The sequence below is a fragment of the Loxodonta africana genome, chromosome 19 (assembly GCF_030014295.1).
Source record: "Loxodonta africana isolate mLoxAfr1 chromosome 19, mLoxAfr1.hap2, whole genome shotgun sequence".
Taxonomy (NCBI): domain Eukaryota; kingdom Metazoa; phylum Chordata; class Mammalia; order Proboscidea; family Elephantidae; genus Loxodonta; species Loxodonta africana.
Window position 1 is genome coordinate 24,580 of NC_087360.1, and position 16,879 is coordinate 41,458.

Here is a 16,879-nt window from a genome sequence, read left to right on the forward strand (position 1 = left end):
CCCCAGCCACCGAAAAGTAAGTTCCACACGATATTCTTGATGTGAGAAAACAATTCTCAGGCCCAAGATGCTATAATAAAAGATGCTACCTTAAGATGGACAGGACACTGGCAAAAGCTGGAACAGGCAAGGAACTTCATGAGAGGTGAAGATACATACTACACTTAGAAGAGGAAAGTAAACCAAGTTCAAGGGCCTGGATGCAGCAAGAGAATATCAGATGTTCAGAGACTGACAGAAAATTAAATAAGATGCAGAGAACAATCAGTGCGAGAAATACAGGGAAGACTAGTCTGAACTGATAAGATATCATACGTTACACAGGTCCTTGAAAGAAGAGCTCAGGATACATAAGCCTTCTCAATAACTAGAGGGCGGGCAGATGATTTAGGCTCTTCCTAGAAGGTGCATCTACCTCAGTCTTAGAAACGAGCCACTGATACAAAGAAACAGGGCTGCAAGACGCTTTCTGGTGGTACCAGAGGTTGGATCAAGAGCTCCTGAAGCAGCCTTGACAGTGACGCAGAAACTTCTGATGCCCAAAACTAAGTGAAACCGGTGTCACATGCACAGGTCTAAAGCTCAGAGGTAGCAGATACATGGCCCCAGATCTGGTTTCCAACCCCAGTCTCTGCCCTCCCTTACCCCTGCGGTTATCTAGGACACCCAATATGGTTTTAATGAATTTTCTGCTTAAATCGGCCAAAAGTATTTTCTGTTGCTTAAAACTAAGAATCCTAACGAAAACAGAAAATGACAGCTGTGGGATGCTGTAAAAACACACCCTGAAATGTGGGACTACCTGAATGGAAGTGGGAGGAGGGCCTCAGAAAATGCGAGTTTTCTTTACGCTGCTGTCTGTGGTCCTTAGGACACAGCGGACAGATCTAAGGCTGCATTACAGGCCTTATGTGTACTCTTCCTCTCTCATTTCAGACCGGGCTCTCTTACCCACCTCCTATGCTCTTTGTATGCTCCTGTTAAAACAGGCTCATTTCATTATGCATTTAAGCAAGTTTTTTCCTCTTTCCCTCACTTGGTGTGACCTATCTGCTCCCATCGCCTGGCTCCCACTAACTCACCTGGACAGCTCTGATTTGGGATTCGGGCCTTTATCATCCTCAGCTCTTCTCCTTGTTCCAACTTGAAGATTATATCAGGTTTGGTATGTTGATACCCTAGTAAAAGAAAATCACAGACAATGTGAACCAAAACTGCTTGGGATTCAAGGATTCTGAAGAATGGGAAAGATTCCATTTCAGAGACTAATTAATGAAACCGCCTGTTACGGACTGAATTGTGTCCACCCCACCCCATCACCCCCCCGCCCCCAAAATATGTGTTGGAATCCTAACCCCTATACCTAGGGTTAAGAGACTGCTAACCAAAAGGTCGGCAGTTCAAATCCACCAGCGGCAACTTGGAAACCCTATGGGGCAGTTCTACTCTGTCCTATAGGGTCACTGTAAGTCAGAATCAACTGCAAGGGTTTTGGTTTATATCTATGAATGTAATCCTACTTAGAAACAGGGTTTGTTATGTTAACGAGGTCATTATCAACGTAGGGTGTGTCCTAAACCTCATTATTTTGAGTTAAAAGAGCAGCATAAACAGAGACAAGGAAGCACAAACAGGGGAAGGTACTTGCCACACCATCTGAAGATTGCCAAGGAGCTGAGGAATGCTAGAAGAGACAAGGAGCCTCCCTCAGAGCTGACAGACAGAAAGCCTTCCCCTAGGGCTGGTGCCCTGAATTCAGACATCTAGGCTTCTGAACTGTGAGGAGATAAATTCCTATTTTTTTTTAATCACCCACTTGTGGTACTTCTGTTACAGCAGCACTAAGAATGTAAGACACTGCTCTTCAGCACTCTGGCAAAGTAAAGAACATTCAACTGGCACGCTTTGATGATAAAGCGGGTCTGAGAAAAACTGACCTCTAGAATTCAGGTGCAAAATCACTGTTTTACAGAAACCTCCCAGCTTTCAAAAACCAAGGAAGCAAAGTCGGCTGGTCACTTGCACGCTTTCCTGGGAGGCAGAACTTACCCAGGGACACCAGGTTGCTATAGTTCTCCAACATCACGGTCCTGTACAGGCTCTTCTGAGCAGGGTCCAGGAGCCGCCACTCCTCCCAAGTAAAATCCACATACACATCTTTGAATGACAATGGCCCCTGAAAAGCACAGTCCTGTTCAATCTCAAGTGATTCCCTTGAGTTTGTGCAAAACAACAGGCTGCCTAGTACACCCATTATCTGCATGCTACTTTGTGGAAAAAACAAAACTCATATTGAAAATATTCCATGAGTGTGCATTAGATCATTCATCCTTTCACTCAACATATGGTAACTGAGATAGTCTCTCTCTAACTTTTTTCCCCCTTTAGAGCGATACGTAACTTCTTTAAACTATTCTAGGAGCCATATGCATTATGTGACCAACTGTCCCAGTTTGCCCAGAACTGAGGGGTTTCCCCAGCCACGAGACCTTCAGTAAAAAACACAGGAGAAGAGCAGGCAATCGGGGCTGGCTCATCGCCCTACATCTGCAGCACGGTTATCCACCCCTAGGTGGCAGGCACAGGTGACATCAAAATAAATGAAATATGGTCTTGGCCTCAAGAAACCTTCAGTACTATAGAGGGAAACAAAGCTAGACATGTAAAAATGGAATCAGGAGTCCAAGAAGCTACAACAGAGACACACAAAGTACACTGTGGGCACAAGGGAAGAGAGCAAGGCTACTTGATGGTGTCGGGCAAGTCTGTGGAGGAGCCCAACAGGACCGACCGGTACAAGAAAAGACATGGGAAAGCTTGGTGGAAAAAAAAGACAGTAACCGTAAGCAGCAACAGTTTATGTGGCGAAAGAGCTGAACAAGAAGATACAGAGATGACAAAAAAGCACATCAAAAGATGAATAATAATAATCCCCATTAAAGACAAAAAAAAGAAAAACACTGCCGTAGAGTCGACTCCAACTCATACTTTATGGGTCAGACTAGAACTGCCCCATAGGGTTTCCAAGAAGTGGCTAGAGGATTTGAACTGCTGACTTTTTGGTTTACAACCATAGCGCTTAACCACTATGCCACCAGGGCTCCATTAGTAATTGCAAATTAAAACCAAAATAAGTTACCACTACACACCTATTAGAGTGGCAAAAATCCACACACACACAAAAAAAAACCTGATCATACCCAACACTGGTATGGGTGTGGAGCAAAAAAGAATTCTCATTCATTGCTGGTGGGAGACACTTTGGAAGATTCTTACAAAGCGAAACATGTCCTAACCGTACAATCTAGCAATTGCACTCCTAGATGTTTACCCAACTAATATGAAAGCCTACGTACATACAAAAACTTGTACATAAACTTTTACATCATTATAATCACCCAAAACTGAAAACAATTGAATATCAAGAGTTACAATAAAAAAAGGAAATAAAATAGACCAGTGGAGCAGAATAAAGATGTACAAATTATATAGACACTTGGTATGTGACAAAGACAGCATTGTGTGCCAGGGCAAAGGTCAACCACCGCAACGGCGCTGGGACAAGTAGGTAACTATGTGGGGAAAAAAATCTTTACTCTTACACCGAACAAAAAAGACTACACCAGGTATAATATAAACCTAAATGTGAAGGGTAAAACAACTTAACAAAAGAGAATCTCTTCATGAGCTTAGGAAAAGACCAATTTTTAAAGTGGTTGCAAAAAGCAGTAGTACTCAAAAAAAAAAAAAGATTAACTGGAGTATGATAAAATTAAAAATGCCCGTTCATCAGTTCATCAACAGACTACATTAAGAGAATAAAAAAGCAAGGCAAAAACACTGTAAATGAATTGTGAACTCTACTAAGGACACGCACGCTTAAGTACTCGCAGAGAGCAGACTGAATCTAGACTGCACACAACCAACCACGCAACAACCAAAATAGGATGGGTTAACGGCTGCACACACCCAACCATACAACAACCAAAATGGCTCCAATTAAAAAGACTAACAATAGTAAGTGTTGGCTGAAAATGGAGAATAACTGGAACTCTCAAATACTTCCAATAGTCATATAAACTGGTAAATATAAGAGCCCATGTGGATCTTCTGACAAAGTGCTTAAGGAAAAATAAAAGCAAATTAACAAGACACACACATCCATTAACATAATTAAAAACATATACACAGCAACCAACAATATACATTTTATAAAACACAAACAGGGTATATACAAAACACAAGGTAATTCTGGTGGAGTGGGAAGGAAACAGAAATGGAGTATGGGGAAACAATGGAATAAATAAACACAGGGGCCTGCAACACACAAATGATGATAAACAGACCACGAACCAAGGAGTGGTTAATTTAACCCTCTGACCTAAAGATATCCATCTTCTCTCCCACTAATAAAAACAGAAGAGGAAAAAAGACAAAAATGAGAATAAATGAACAGCCAACTCACCCAAGACGTGCTTGTTTCTGACTGCTCTTGGTAAATCAACAGCCACTTTAGGACCTGCCCTGTTTTGTGGCTCTTCTGGTTCCACTCAGGTACCCCATGAAGAGATCTCTGGTCAGGGGTCCCTTCACCCAGAATGGGTTCCTGGCCTGGGAGCTTTCTGAGCCTTATGTCACACGGGCTGTTTCGTTCCAGGAGAGGTGGGACCTGTGGATTTGTGAGCAAACTCATGTGAGTGACCAGATTTCCTCAGTCCACACCTCAGTGGCTTGCTGGTGAATCATGTTCACACGGAGCCAGGTGGGTTTCCTGTGGACTGTGGCCAGTGCTCTGCAGGGCAGAGGCAAGACCGCATGCACACGGGGACCCATACGCTGATGATGGAGCCCCACCCAAAGACTGCACAGGCCCCAGGAACCTCAAAAGTACAATGACCACACCTAAAAGTCACCCGATATTTAAACAACTTGTGGGCAGTTGCAATCAGGAGAACATGATGGTAGATGCTAAGAAGCTAAAAGTTCTGTTTTAGCCAGAGCGTAGATAAGTTTGAGACTGAAATAAAACAGTATGCATTTCAATTCAAGCTTCTCCTCTCACTACCTACATTCCCTTGGACAGTTTGTCTACGCTGCCTGAGTCCTACCTTTTTGCTTTTGTTAAAATGATCAGAGTAGGATGTGATCAAGATGGCAGTGTAGCTTTTTCATCTCCCAAAACTTCCCAAATAAAACAAGAGACCTATAGGAATAGTAAAAGAAAAAAAAATCCAGATGGCAGGGTATTTCCACAAATCCCAGGATGTGGGCGGATGTGACCAAACCAGAAGCAGCAGGAATGGGACAAGTGCCCAGCAGAGGAGGAGGAGGAAATGAGGGAAACACCCTGTGGGCCATTTCTGCCCCCAGACAGGAACAGCCTCCTTGTCCCAAAACAGAAGGGCTTCCTAACAGGCCAGGAAAGCCCATCTCATTTAAGCCCACTCAGTATTACTATGGAATAAAATAAAAATGAACTAAATGAGGCTCTGACAGACAGTAAAAACACATCCACAATATCTAGCCACGCATACAAAAAATGAAAGCAACTGAAACTCTGAAAAGGAAGCAAGCAACACAGAAAAGTACCACAAGAGTTAAGAGGGCAGCAAAAGTGAAAAGTTAAGAAAACCAAAAAAAAAAAGAGAGATAAAAAGAATTCAAGAGAAAGATAAGTAATGAGTGAAATAACTTATGAAAAGACTGTTCACGGACGCACTGTTGCGTAAATAAACCATGGTTCATCCACACAACGCAAGACTATGCAGCCACTAAAAAGGACAGGCATTTAGGGCTCAAGAGCTCACATGCTGAGTGAAAGGCCAGCAACAAAACGCCACGTAGTATACAGTTCCATTTATCCGAAATATCCAGAGTAGGCGAGTCTATTAAAAGAAAAAGTGGATGAGTGGCTGCCTAATGTTGCGGGGGTCAGGACAGTGAGGTGTGAGTGACTGCTTAGTGAGCACAGGGCTTCTTGTTGGGATGATGAAAATGTTCTAGACTGAGTGATGATGGTCGCAAGACTCTAAGAATATACTAAAAACCACTGCAATGTATACTTCAAATGGGTGAATTTTACGTTCTAAAGCTCAATAAAGCTGTTATTTTAAAAACGAGCACATTTTCTAAAAACGGTATCAACTCATAATTCTTTTTCTTTCCCAAAATCCCTAGTTCTGCCTACTGATACAGCCTAGAAATAACAACGTTCCAGTATCAATGAATAACGTAAAATCCCAAAATGTGGTCTTCAAGCACATTTCCCACTAAAAGGAGCCAGAGTTGATTTCAGATCTGGGGCAGGAAATACTCAAGATGAATCCAGAACGTTCTGTTGTGCCCAAAAGAAGGAAGATATAAGACTAACAAAGTCATTTCAAAGAACTCAAAAACCAAGCTAAAGAGGCTCCCTCTGGCCCAGCTGGGACAGTTTAAGCATCTAAAAAATAATGACAGATGATTTAAACTCACTGAATATATAAAATTAGGAGTTTTAAAATCATACTTACTCCAAGTGATGAAAAGGCATTCATTCAATCCATTAATCAATCGATAAATTGAAGAAAACCCAACAAACACTCCACTGTGGTCACCAATAGAGGTAAGTGGAGTATCAACTCTTTAGTATAAGATTGAAATTAAAGGGAAAGAATTAAGCATGTGTCCTGCTGCCTTTCCTACACAAACTGTAGTTTGAAAAACCAAACACCTCTAGTTGACAATGAAAAGCTCTTCTTTAGAGAAGAATTCTTTAAATTCTTAACAGAGAAATTCCAGCTCGAAGCAGGCAGTCATGAAAGGGTTATTAACCATCCCATAATAGTTGTCTTCCGGAAAAGTCTGATCTTGCTACATTTTTGTCACAACCTTTACAGCACTTCACCGTGATCGGTTGAATCCACAGGTTTCCTGTCTTCTCCTGGCAGAAGGCCTAGGCGCAGGCGCACTGACTCTAAATCTACCTGCTATATGACCTTCCTGGGGTGGCAGGAGCGAGCTGTTTCCATTTTTTTAGGGCTGTGTGCGATATTTTTAGAGCCGTGTGCAAAAACCCATTCAATAAAATTATGCGGACCGTGCACACATCACCAGACTGAAGATCCTCCCCTCACTGTTCATGCATATGTATGTTACTCCCTATAAAAGCGGCAAATCTGCCCTGGTTCAGGGAGCTGGCAGCCTTAGGTCAGGAGACCCTGCCTGCCTCCCAGTTTGCAAACTGTGAATAAACCTTTCTGTTCTTCCAACCCTGCATCTGGCTGACTTCAATTCGCCAGTCTGCTTGACAAGAACCTATTAGTTGACAGTTTCAAATTGATAAGTATGGAAGAAATGACACGGCTTAGGCAATGATGACCAAGAGATGAAGCCACTAGGAAAGGTGGATGGGCACCTTACAATGACAAGATCAGACTGTTGTCACCTGAACCCACAGACTGGTCTTTGTCTCACCAAGCGTGAGCCAACCACACATTACATGCCTCCCGAGGTGACTGACGCAAAACAAAGCAGTATGAAGAATTCTTGTTGAAAAAATAAAAAGTAATCTAAAAACCTTTAAAGCTAGCTTTCAATTACCAGGAATACAGGAGATACTGACATCACAACGGAACAAAGAGAAAATCCATTTATCTATAGGAGACATTCTATAAAACAAATGACCAAGCACCTTTAAAAAGCCAGTGGCACTTAGAAAGTAAAAGGGAAGGAAAGAAGGAAAGGCTATCTGAATTAAGAGGCTTAAAGTACAGATCATAAAAAGCGTGAGCCTCATCTGGATTCAGATTCGAACTTGCAGACATTAAAACGGCATTTTATTGAGGAAACCTGGACATGGAATAGGCGTTAGATGATACCAAGAAATCATTACTTTGTTAGATAAGACAACGGCATCATAGTAGAAAACAAAAAAATGCTTGTGTCTTTTAATGCACAATGAAGCATGCTGGGATGAAAGACACGATGACTGAGTTTGCTTTAAAATACTTTAGCAATAAAGGGAGAGAATAAATAGACCAAGCACACGTGGCAAAATCTTGATTATATCTGAAACTGAGTGATGGGTAAACGAGATTTCATTGTAGATCCTTGTAACCTGTGTGTACTTGAAAATCTTCATAATAAAATGTTTTACAAAAAATTAGGAAGAGTAAAGCAGATGTGGCAGAGTGGTTGGAATGGCTGCATAGCATAACACATGAACACTGTGAAGCTCAGTAACTTTAAATTATTCCTGGAACCAGATTTAATGACCTTGTATTTGGTGGAAAGTAATTTGCCAAGTTCTTTATAAGAATGGCATCATTTAAGCTTCACAAACACCATGTGAGTTTGTTAAAGAAACAGAGACTCAAAGTATGGTGAAATAAGTTCCTTTATGTGGCCTTTTGCCTTGGTTCTTTTGAAAAACAGCTTGAGAGATTTTTCCCCTAAGCCTGGAGGAATAATCTTTGCCCTAATTTTCTACCCTAGAGAGTTTTGTTACTTTTGTTCAGGTTGACTGACATTTCCTGGACAAGCTGTAAACAACCTGATTGATACTTTTTGTCTGGCCCTGGGCTGCAGCCTGCCCTATGACTGCTCTATTTTATGCACCTTGCAGGGATTGGTCAATACTTATGCAAATGAAGTGACTACAGCCTACTATGGAAATGAAGGGACTGCGGCCTACCAAGAGGGGATTGGTCAGTTTGTGCCCCTGGTGGGAGGGCCATGCCTTGAAACTGACCAGGAATTTACTTATATATGCAGCCAACCCCACAAAGGTTTGCAGACAGAAAGAGAAGGAAGAAAGAAGCAAAAAGAAGAAAAGGTAAGAGACGCAAGAAGAGAGAACCAGAGAGAGAGGAGGTGAGGAACCTCCTAAAAGAGCTGTAACATGGTCAAGGACTGTAACGCTGAAGACAGTGACAGACTGAAAGCAACCTGCAGCAGAGCTGGCAGTGACAGGCCTGGGAGGGACCCTGTGGCAGAACTGGTGGTGACAGCAGAAACCTGCTGCTAAGAAAGCAGCTAAGAAAGCTGAACAAAACTGCTACGCTGGCTATGAAATGGGTCACTTAGCAACAGAGAGGCCAATAGCAGGGAGGCCAAAGGCAAGCAGGTCTGCACAGCTGAGAGGGGGGGCATGCACCAACAAAAACAGAAGGCCTGTCCTGTGGGGGCTGAGAAGAGATCTGCATGGCAGAGATAAGGCCCTGCTTGCTTACACGTCTGAGAGGAGCTGAGAGAGCTGTCCTGAACTGAAAGGAGGGATGTGCTCCCCACTTCAAGACAGCCTCCCAGACTTTGCCTACACGCATCTTGATTCTGATCCCAAGTTGTAGCCTACTGATCCTGATTCCAAGTTATACCCTGTTACTTCCTTAATAAACCTCTTAACTGTTTAAGTATGGTTTGTGAGTTCTGTGTGGCCACTGCAATGAACTATCAAACCACGCAGAGGAGAGTGCCTTGGAAAGGACCACTGATGTCAGAATTGGTAAAATAGTTGGAGGGTGGAGGTACGTCTGACCTCCATCTCACAGGTTTCTCATTCTCTCTCATGAAGTGAGACAGATTTTGATGCTCCACCACCGTTTATTGTGCAGAGACTAGAAAACTGCTCTGTTAACTGACGGAGGAGGGCATGCTTGCTCCAAAGAACACGCCTTTGAACATAAAGCTGACTTTTAATGTCCATAATGGCTGACTTGCTGTTCAAAATAAGCCTTCCGCTAAAAACAACAAAAGTTATTGACTAAAGAAGTTAAAAAAAAAAAAATCCTTAAAAGTAACAAACCAAAAACATAGTAATAGACAATCAACCCAAAACTTAAGCGAGAACAGGACCTCAGAGAATTAAGAAAGCACGTAAGCTACTTTTACCCTAAGGTTAGTTGCTGATTTTAAAAAATATGAACTTTTATTCCAATGGCCATGCATCATAGGAAGAAAATGAAAACAAAATCAAAATCCAAGGTGGGCCCAGGATGGTACATCGTATATAAAACCCTTCCCAAAAAAGCCAGGACTCCAAATTGCTACAAACCCAAGACAGGAATGAAACAGAAACCCAGCTCTTTTTGATAGCAGCAAGGTCCCCCCTCAATCTTTGGGACCAGCTCTTTTGAAGTCTAGCAGATGGCAAAACTGACTAATCCCCCTTGGTGGGCCACGGACACCTTGTTTGCATATCCCAGCCAACCCCAGCAAGAGTTTTGCACATCTTATTTGAATAGTACCACCTAATCATTCTGTGTGAGTTACAAGACCGTGACCAGAAAGAGCACATAAAAAGAAACCCACTGACCTGCGGTCACTACCCCATTTCTTCACACACACTCACTCTCTCCCTCTCTTGAAGTATTACCACTGACACCCACCACTATCACGACCCCCAAATTCAATTTATGCTTTTATGACCTCGTATTACTTGACCTCCCTGCAGCATCTCACACGACAACCATTTCTGAGGTTTCCTTTTCTGTAACTCCGAAATACAACCCTCTCATTGTCTCTCACTTATCTTGGGCTCTGTCTCAGTCTCCAGCCCTCTTTCCCTCCCTGTCTCTTCCTTGCCATTTCCCTGAGCATTGTCCTCAATCCTCCTGTCATGGTACACTCTCCCTGAGCTAATTCAGCCACACCTAATCAGTATAACATGTCCAGACCTTTTTCTTAAAATATATGCCTACCCACCTACCCGTCAACACCCCCACACGGATGGCACAATCCACATAAAACTGAAATCTTCCCCACAATAACAACTCTGACAGTCTTCCCTAACTGGGGAATGGTTGCCATCCCCAATCCAGGTCCACAGAGCAGAACTCCAGCGGTCATCCCTGGCTCTCCCCTTTCCCTCACCACCAGCAGCCAACTAGTTAGCAAATCCAATTCTGCTTCTTTCCCATTTCTGTGATCTCTCTTCCTCCTTTCTTTTCACTGGCACTGTCCCATCCAAAAAACCTTTTTCAGAACACTTCAGTAAGTCTCCTTCCCTTACAGAATAAAACCCAAGTTCTTAACCTGGCCCTCAAAGCCCTCTATATCTGGTCTCGGCCTACGGCTCTGGCCTCATTTCTTAATACACCCATAGCCCTCTTAGCCCCCCAAACCACAAAACTCTACATGCCAGCAACCCTAAAATGCTCAAAGTTCACCAACATACTAGACCATTTCAAGCCTCTGAAAAGGTGCACCTGTTGCTTCCTTTACCTAGGCTGCCTTTCAGACTCTTGTTCACCTCATTCTTTCAAACCTTAGTTTAAGGATCTCTTAACGCCTGACTCCTCAAATTGATCCACGGCTATGTGTCCCCACACATTTACACAGTCTCTCTTACTGCACTATTAACTTGTCTTTGTGCCTACAGGTTTTCTTGCTCATCAGACAACTGCTTTCCAAGGCAGGGACCATGAACAACTCATCTGTACACTCTTAGAGCCTGCTCTGGGGTCCAACAAGCAAGTCAATAAACAAAACTGCAAAATAAATGAATAAACAAGTGAGTAATTTCCCAAAGAAAGCCCAAGGATCCTAGACATAGAAGACACGCAGGAAATATGTGATGAAAAAACTGTAAGACGGATGAGGTGATTTTCCCTTGTTGTCCTCACAGTCCGCGGTACAAAGGTGACAGAAAAGAGCGACTGAAGAAGTTTCAAAATGAAAAGGATGATAACAAGAAGCATCTCCATGAAGTGTAACACCCTCTCAGGAACGCTACTAGCTTTTAAGACCGTTGGGTGGAGACGGCTTCAGGCAAGCTCTGATCCTAGAACGGATGGTGTACGTGCATCCTGGCGTTCAGGACAGCTTTTCAGGAATGAAAAACAAAGCCCTACTCACCCAGACTGAAGCTGTCCGGATCCTGGTGGCCATTCCCACTGTCGGTTTCGCCTGTCCCGTCTGGGAATGGTAAAACCCGAAGGCTGCGGGAGGAGCGGAACCCTAAGAGAACGAAGCGGTCTCCCTGGAGCTACCACGCACTGGTCCCACAGGGGATCTTCCCACCCGCACCGGGGTGAGACTGACTAGGGCAGCGTCTCCTCCACTTTGCCACGGAGCTCCCCACCCCCACCAAAACACACCCACGAACTCAGGCCAACCAACCGCACCAGGCCTGGAGCAGCGGGAGTAAGGCAAGACTGGTTCTGTACTGTCCCGCCAACTGGAAAGATCCAAGCCCGTCCGGCTTGGTCCCGCCGCTGGATGGGCAGCAGGGGAACTCCGGGGAGAACGGCTGCCTCCACCTCCCGGATCTGCAGCAGAGAGGTTCTCACCAGATTGTCTGCGTCTCCGCTCCTGACTCTGCGGCGCCCGCCCGGGGCCCTTGGGCAGACGGCCCTCTGGCCAGACGAGGGAGGTCCACCCCAGACCCGGGGAACGCCACAGGTGATGGACGCCGAAGATACGATAAGCCGCATCCAGCGGGCACACAGCAATGGCGCCAGTATGGACGCACGGGAAATGCGTCACAGCGACCGGAGGACGGAAGAAACTACAACTCCCAGAAGCCTCTGGAGCGAGTGCTTCCAAAGCCGGCCTGGGCGCAGCTTGGATTTAAGTGGCTGATTCTCCAGCAAAAAAGAGGTTGCTGCCCGGAAAGAATGGTCCTTCCCTACAAACTTCAGAAGATGCATGTCCCTGCCAGTACCTTGATTTTAGACTTCTAGCCTCCAAAAGTGAGAATAAATTTATGTTTTAATCCACCCAGTTAGTGGTAATTTATTACTGTAGCGCTAGGAAACGAATACCAAAAACGCACTGCATGGCGTCCACTCGGACTCACGGTGACCTCACAGGGTTTCCAACGCTATAAATCTCTACAAAAGCAGACGGCCAGACTTTCTCCTGTGAAGAGCTGGTGGGTTGGACACTGCCAACATTTAGTTAACAGCCGAGTGCTTAACCACTGCACCACCAGGGCGCCTTGGAAATTAATACACTGTCTACAAACGGTGGCAAGTTCCAAAAACCAACATTACCAGCGTTTACATGGAGCAGATTTTCTCGTTTCTCAGCGATCCCTGGTTTTATTGAGGAAAAAGTGAAATCAACTTTATTGAGATAAAATTTACTGACAACAAACTGGATCCATTTAATGTTTACAGTTTGATGAGCTTAACAAATGAATACAGTTACGTAACCACCACCACAGCCAAGACACAACGTTTCCATCACCTCCAATTTATGTTCCTCTTTGCAGTCAGTCACTCCCCAGCCTCAGGAAAACACTGATTTGCTTTCTATTATTATGGATTAATCTGCATTTTATGAAACTTTATAAATGAAATCATACACGATATATATATATATTTTATATATATATATTTATATATATATATATTTTTTTTTTTTGGGAAACCCTCGTGGTGTAGTGGTTAAGTGCTACGGCTGCCAACCAGAGGGTCAGCAGTTCGAATCCACCAGGCACTCCTTGGAAACCCTATGGGGCAGTTCTAGTCTGTCCTATAGGGTCGCTATGAGTCGGAATCGACTCCACAGCACTGGGTTTGGTTTGGTTTGGTTTTGGTATGCTTTTTTTGTGTCTGACTTCTTTTCCCTAGCATAATGTTTTTGACATTAGTAAATGCTGTTGAATATATCGTATCTCCATCAGTTTGTCTTACTGTGGTGGTTTGCATTTTGCTGTGTGGCTGGTAGTTATGCCACTGGTATTTCAAATACCAGCAGGCTCACCTGTGGTGGCCGGGTTTCAGCTGAGCTTCCATACTAAGACAGACTAAGAAGAAGGACCCGGCAGTCTACTTCTGAAAATACTTGCCAGTGAAAACCTTATGAATAGCACTGGAACAGTTTGATATAGTGCCGGAAGATGAGCCCCTCAGGTTGGAAGGCACTCAAAATACGACTAAGAGCTGCCTCCTCAAAGTGGAGGATGTGGATGGAGTCAAGCCTTTGGGACCTTCATTTGCCAATGTGGCATGACTAAAAATGAGAAGAAACAGCTGCAAACATCCATTAATAATCGCAACATGGAATGTACGAAGTATAAATCTAGGAAAATTGGAAATCATCAAAAATGAAGTGGAACATACAAACATCAATATCCCAGGCATTACTAAGTTAAAATGGACTTGTATCGACCGTTCTGAATCAGACAATCGTATGGTCTGCTATGCCAGGAATGAGTAATTGAAGAATGGCATCGTGTTCACTGACAAAAAGAACATTTCAAGATCTATCCAGAAGTACAATGCTTTCAGTGATTGGAAAATATTCATACATCTACAAGGAAGACCAATTAATATGACTATTATTCAAATTTACACACCAACCACTAATGCCAAAGATGAAGAAAGTGAAAATTTTTACCAACTTCTGCAGTCTGAAATTGATCAAATATGAAGTTAAGATGCATTGATAATTACTGGTGATTAGAATGCAAAAGTCGGAAACAACTGATAGTTGGAAAATATGGCCTTGGTAATAGAAACTACGCCAGAGATCACATGATAGAATGTAACAAGACCAATGACTTCTTCATTGCAAATATTTTTTCAACAACATAAATGACAACTATACACGTGGACCTCGCCAGATGGAAAACACAGGAATCAAATCAACTACATCTGTGGAAAGAGACGACAGAAAAGCTCGATATCATAAGTCAGAACAAGGCCAGGAGCTGAATGAGAAACAGACCATCAATTGCTCATATGCAAGTTCAAGTTGAAGCTGAAGAAAATTTGAGTAAGTCAACAAGAGTCAAAGTACAACCCCCAGTATATCCCACCTGAATTTAAAGACCATCTCAAGAACAGATTTGACGCATTGAATGCTAACGACCAAAGACCAGATGAGTTGTGGACTGACATCAATGACATCATACGTGAGGAAAGCAAGCGTTCATTAAAAAGACAGGAAAGAAAAGACCAAAAGGGACATCAGAAGAGACTCTGGAACTTGCTCTTGAACATCGAGTAGCTAAAGTGAATGGAAGAAATGATGAAGTAAAAGAGCTAAACCAAAGATTTCAGCTCCAGAAGACAAAGTATAAAGTATTATGATGACATGTGCAAAGACCCGGAGATAGAAAACCAGAAGGAAAGAACACGCTCTGCATTTCTCAAGCTGAAAGAACTGAAGAAAAATTCAAACCTGGAATTGTAATACTTAAGAATTCTACGGGGAAAACATTAAGAAACACAGGAAGCATCAAAAGAAGATGGAAGGAATACACAAGGTCACTATGCCAGAAAGAACTGGCTGACATTCAACCATTTCAGGAAGTAGGATATGATCGGGAACCAATGGTACTGAAGAAGGAGGTCCAAACTGCACTGAAGGTACTTGCGAAAAACAGGTTCCAGGATTTGATGGAATACCCAATGAGATGTTTCAACAAATGCATGCAGCACTGGAAGTGCTCACTCGTCTATGCCAGGAAATCTGGAAGATAGCTACCTGGCCAACCGACTGGAAAAGATCCATATCTGTGCCCATTCCTAGGAAAGGAAAATTATCAAACAATATCATTAATATCGCATACAAGTAAAATTTGGTGAAGATCATTCAAAAGCAGTTGCACCAGTACATCAACCTGGATTCAGAAGTTCAACCTGTATTCAGACATGGAACAAGGGATATCATTGCTGATGTCAGATGGATCTTGGCTGAAAGCAAACAATACCAGAAACATGTTTACCTGTATTTTATTGACTATGCAAAGGCATTCAACTGCGTGGATCATAACAAATTATGGAAAACATCGCAAAGAATAGGATTTCCAGAACACTGAATTGTGCTCATGAAGAACCTATACATAGACCAAAAAGCAGTTGCTCACAGAACAAGGGAATGCTGCGTTGTTTAAAACCAAGAAACGTGTGCATCAGAGTGATATCCTTTCACCATACTTGCTCAATCTATATGCTGAGCAAATAATCTGAGAAGCTGGACTATATGAAGAACGGGGCATTAGAATCAGAGGAAGACTCATTAACAACCTGCAATATGCAGATGACACAGCCTTGCTTGCAGAAAGTGAAGAGGACTTGAAGCACTTACTGATGAAGATCAAAGACTACAGCCTCCTGTATGGATTACGCCTGAACGTAAAACAAAAATCCTCACAAATGGACCAATGAGCATCATCATGATACATGGAGAAAATATTGAAGATAAGGATCTCATATAACTTGGATCCACAATCAATGCCCATGGAAAGAGCAAATCTGCAGCAAAAATCTGTTTAAGGTGTTAAAAAGCAAAGATGTAACCCTGAAGACTAAGGCGGTGTTTTCAATCACTTCATATGCATGTGAATGCTGGACAATTAATAAGGAAGACTGAAGAAGAATTGACACCTTTCAGTTATGATGTTGGCAAAGAATATTGAATATACCATGGACTGCAAAAAGAACGAACAAATCTGTCCTGGAAGATGTACAGCCAGAATGTCCCTCAGAATTAAGGATGGCCAAGACATCATCTTACATACTTTGGACATGTTATCAGGAGGGACCAGTCCCTGGAGAAGGCCATTATGCTTGGTAGAGGGTCAGCGAAAAAGAAGAAGACCTCAAAGTGATGGGTTGATACAGTGGCTGCAACAATAGGCTGAAGCACAAGGATTGTGAGGATGGCTCAGGACCGGACACAGTTTTGTTCTGTAGTACATGGCGTTGCCATCAGTTGGAACCAACACCATGGCACCTAACAACAACTTTTGCGTCTGACTTTTTCTAGCACCTTTCTGAGATTCGTTCATGTTGCTGAATACATCAGTAGTTATTTTTTTAGTGTTGAATAGTATTCCATTGTATGCATATAGCACAATTCATTTATCTGTTCCCATACTGTGAAAAATACACACCAGCAATTACGTTTGTGTTTATTCCAGTTTTGGGCTCACATAAATCCTGCT

General features: G+C 43.0%; 1 protein-coding gene across 1 annotated transcript in view; it reads right to left on the bottom strand.

The window, feature by feature from the left end:
• The window catches only part of LOC100656825 (zinc finger protein 268), an 83,203-nt gene that overhangs the window by 12,980 nt on the left and 53,344 nt on the right, over positions 1-16,879 (bottom strand). The window contains exons 6-10 of the mRNA XM_023540423.2: positions 12,270-12,518; positions 11,836-11,918; positions 4,466-4,669; positions 2,050-2,176; positions 1,083-1,178 (exon numbers count right to left, since the gene is read on the bottom strand). Coding sequence (XP_023396191.2) covers positions 1,083-1,178; positions 2,050-2,176; positions 4,466-4,669; positions 11,836-11,918; positions 12,270-12,518 — 759 coding nt within the window. The remainder of the gene's footprint in view (positions 1-1,082; positions 1,179-2,049; positions 2,177-4,465; positions 4,670-11,835; positions 11,919-12,269; positions 12,519-16,879) is intronic.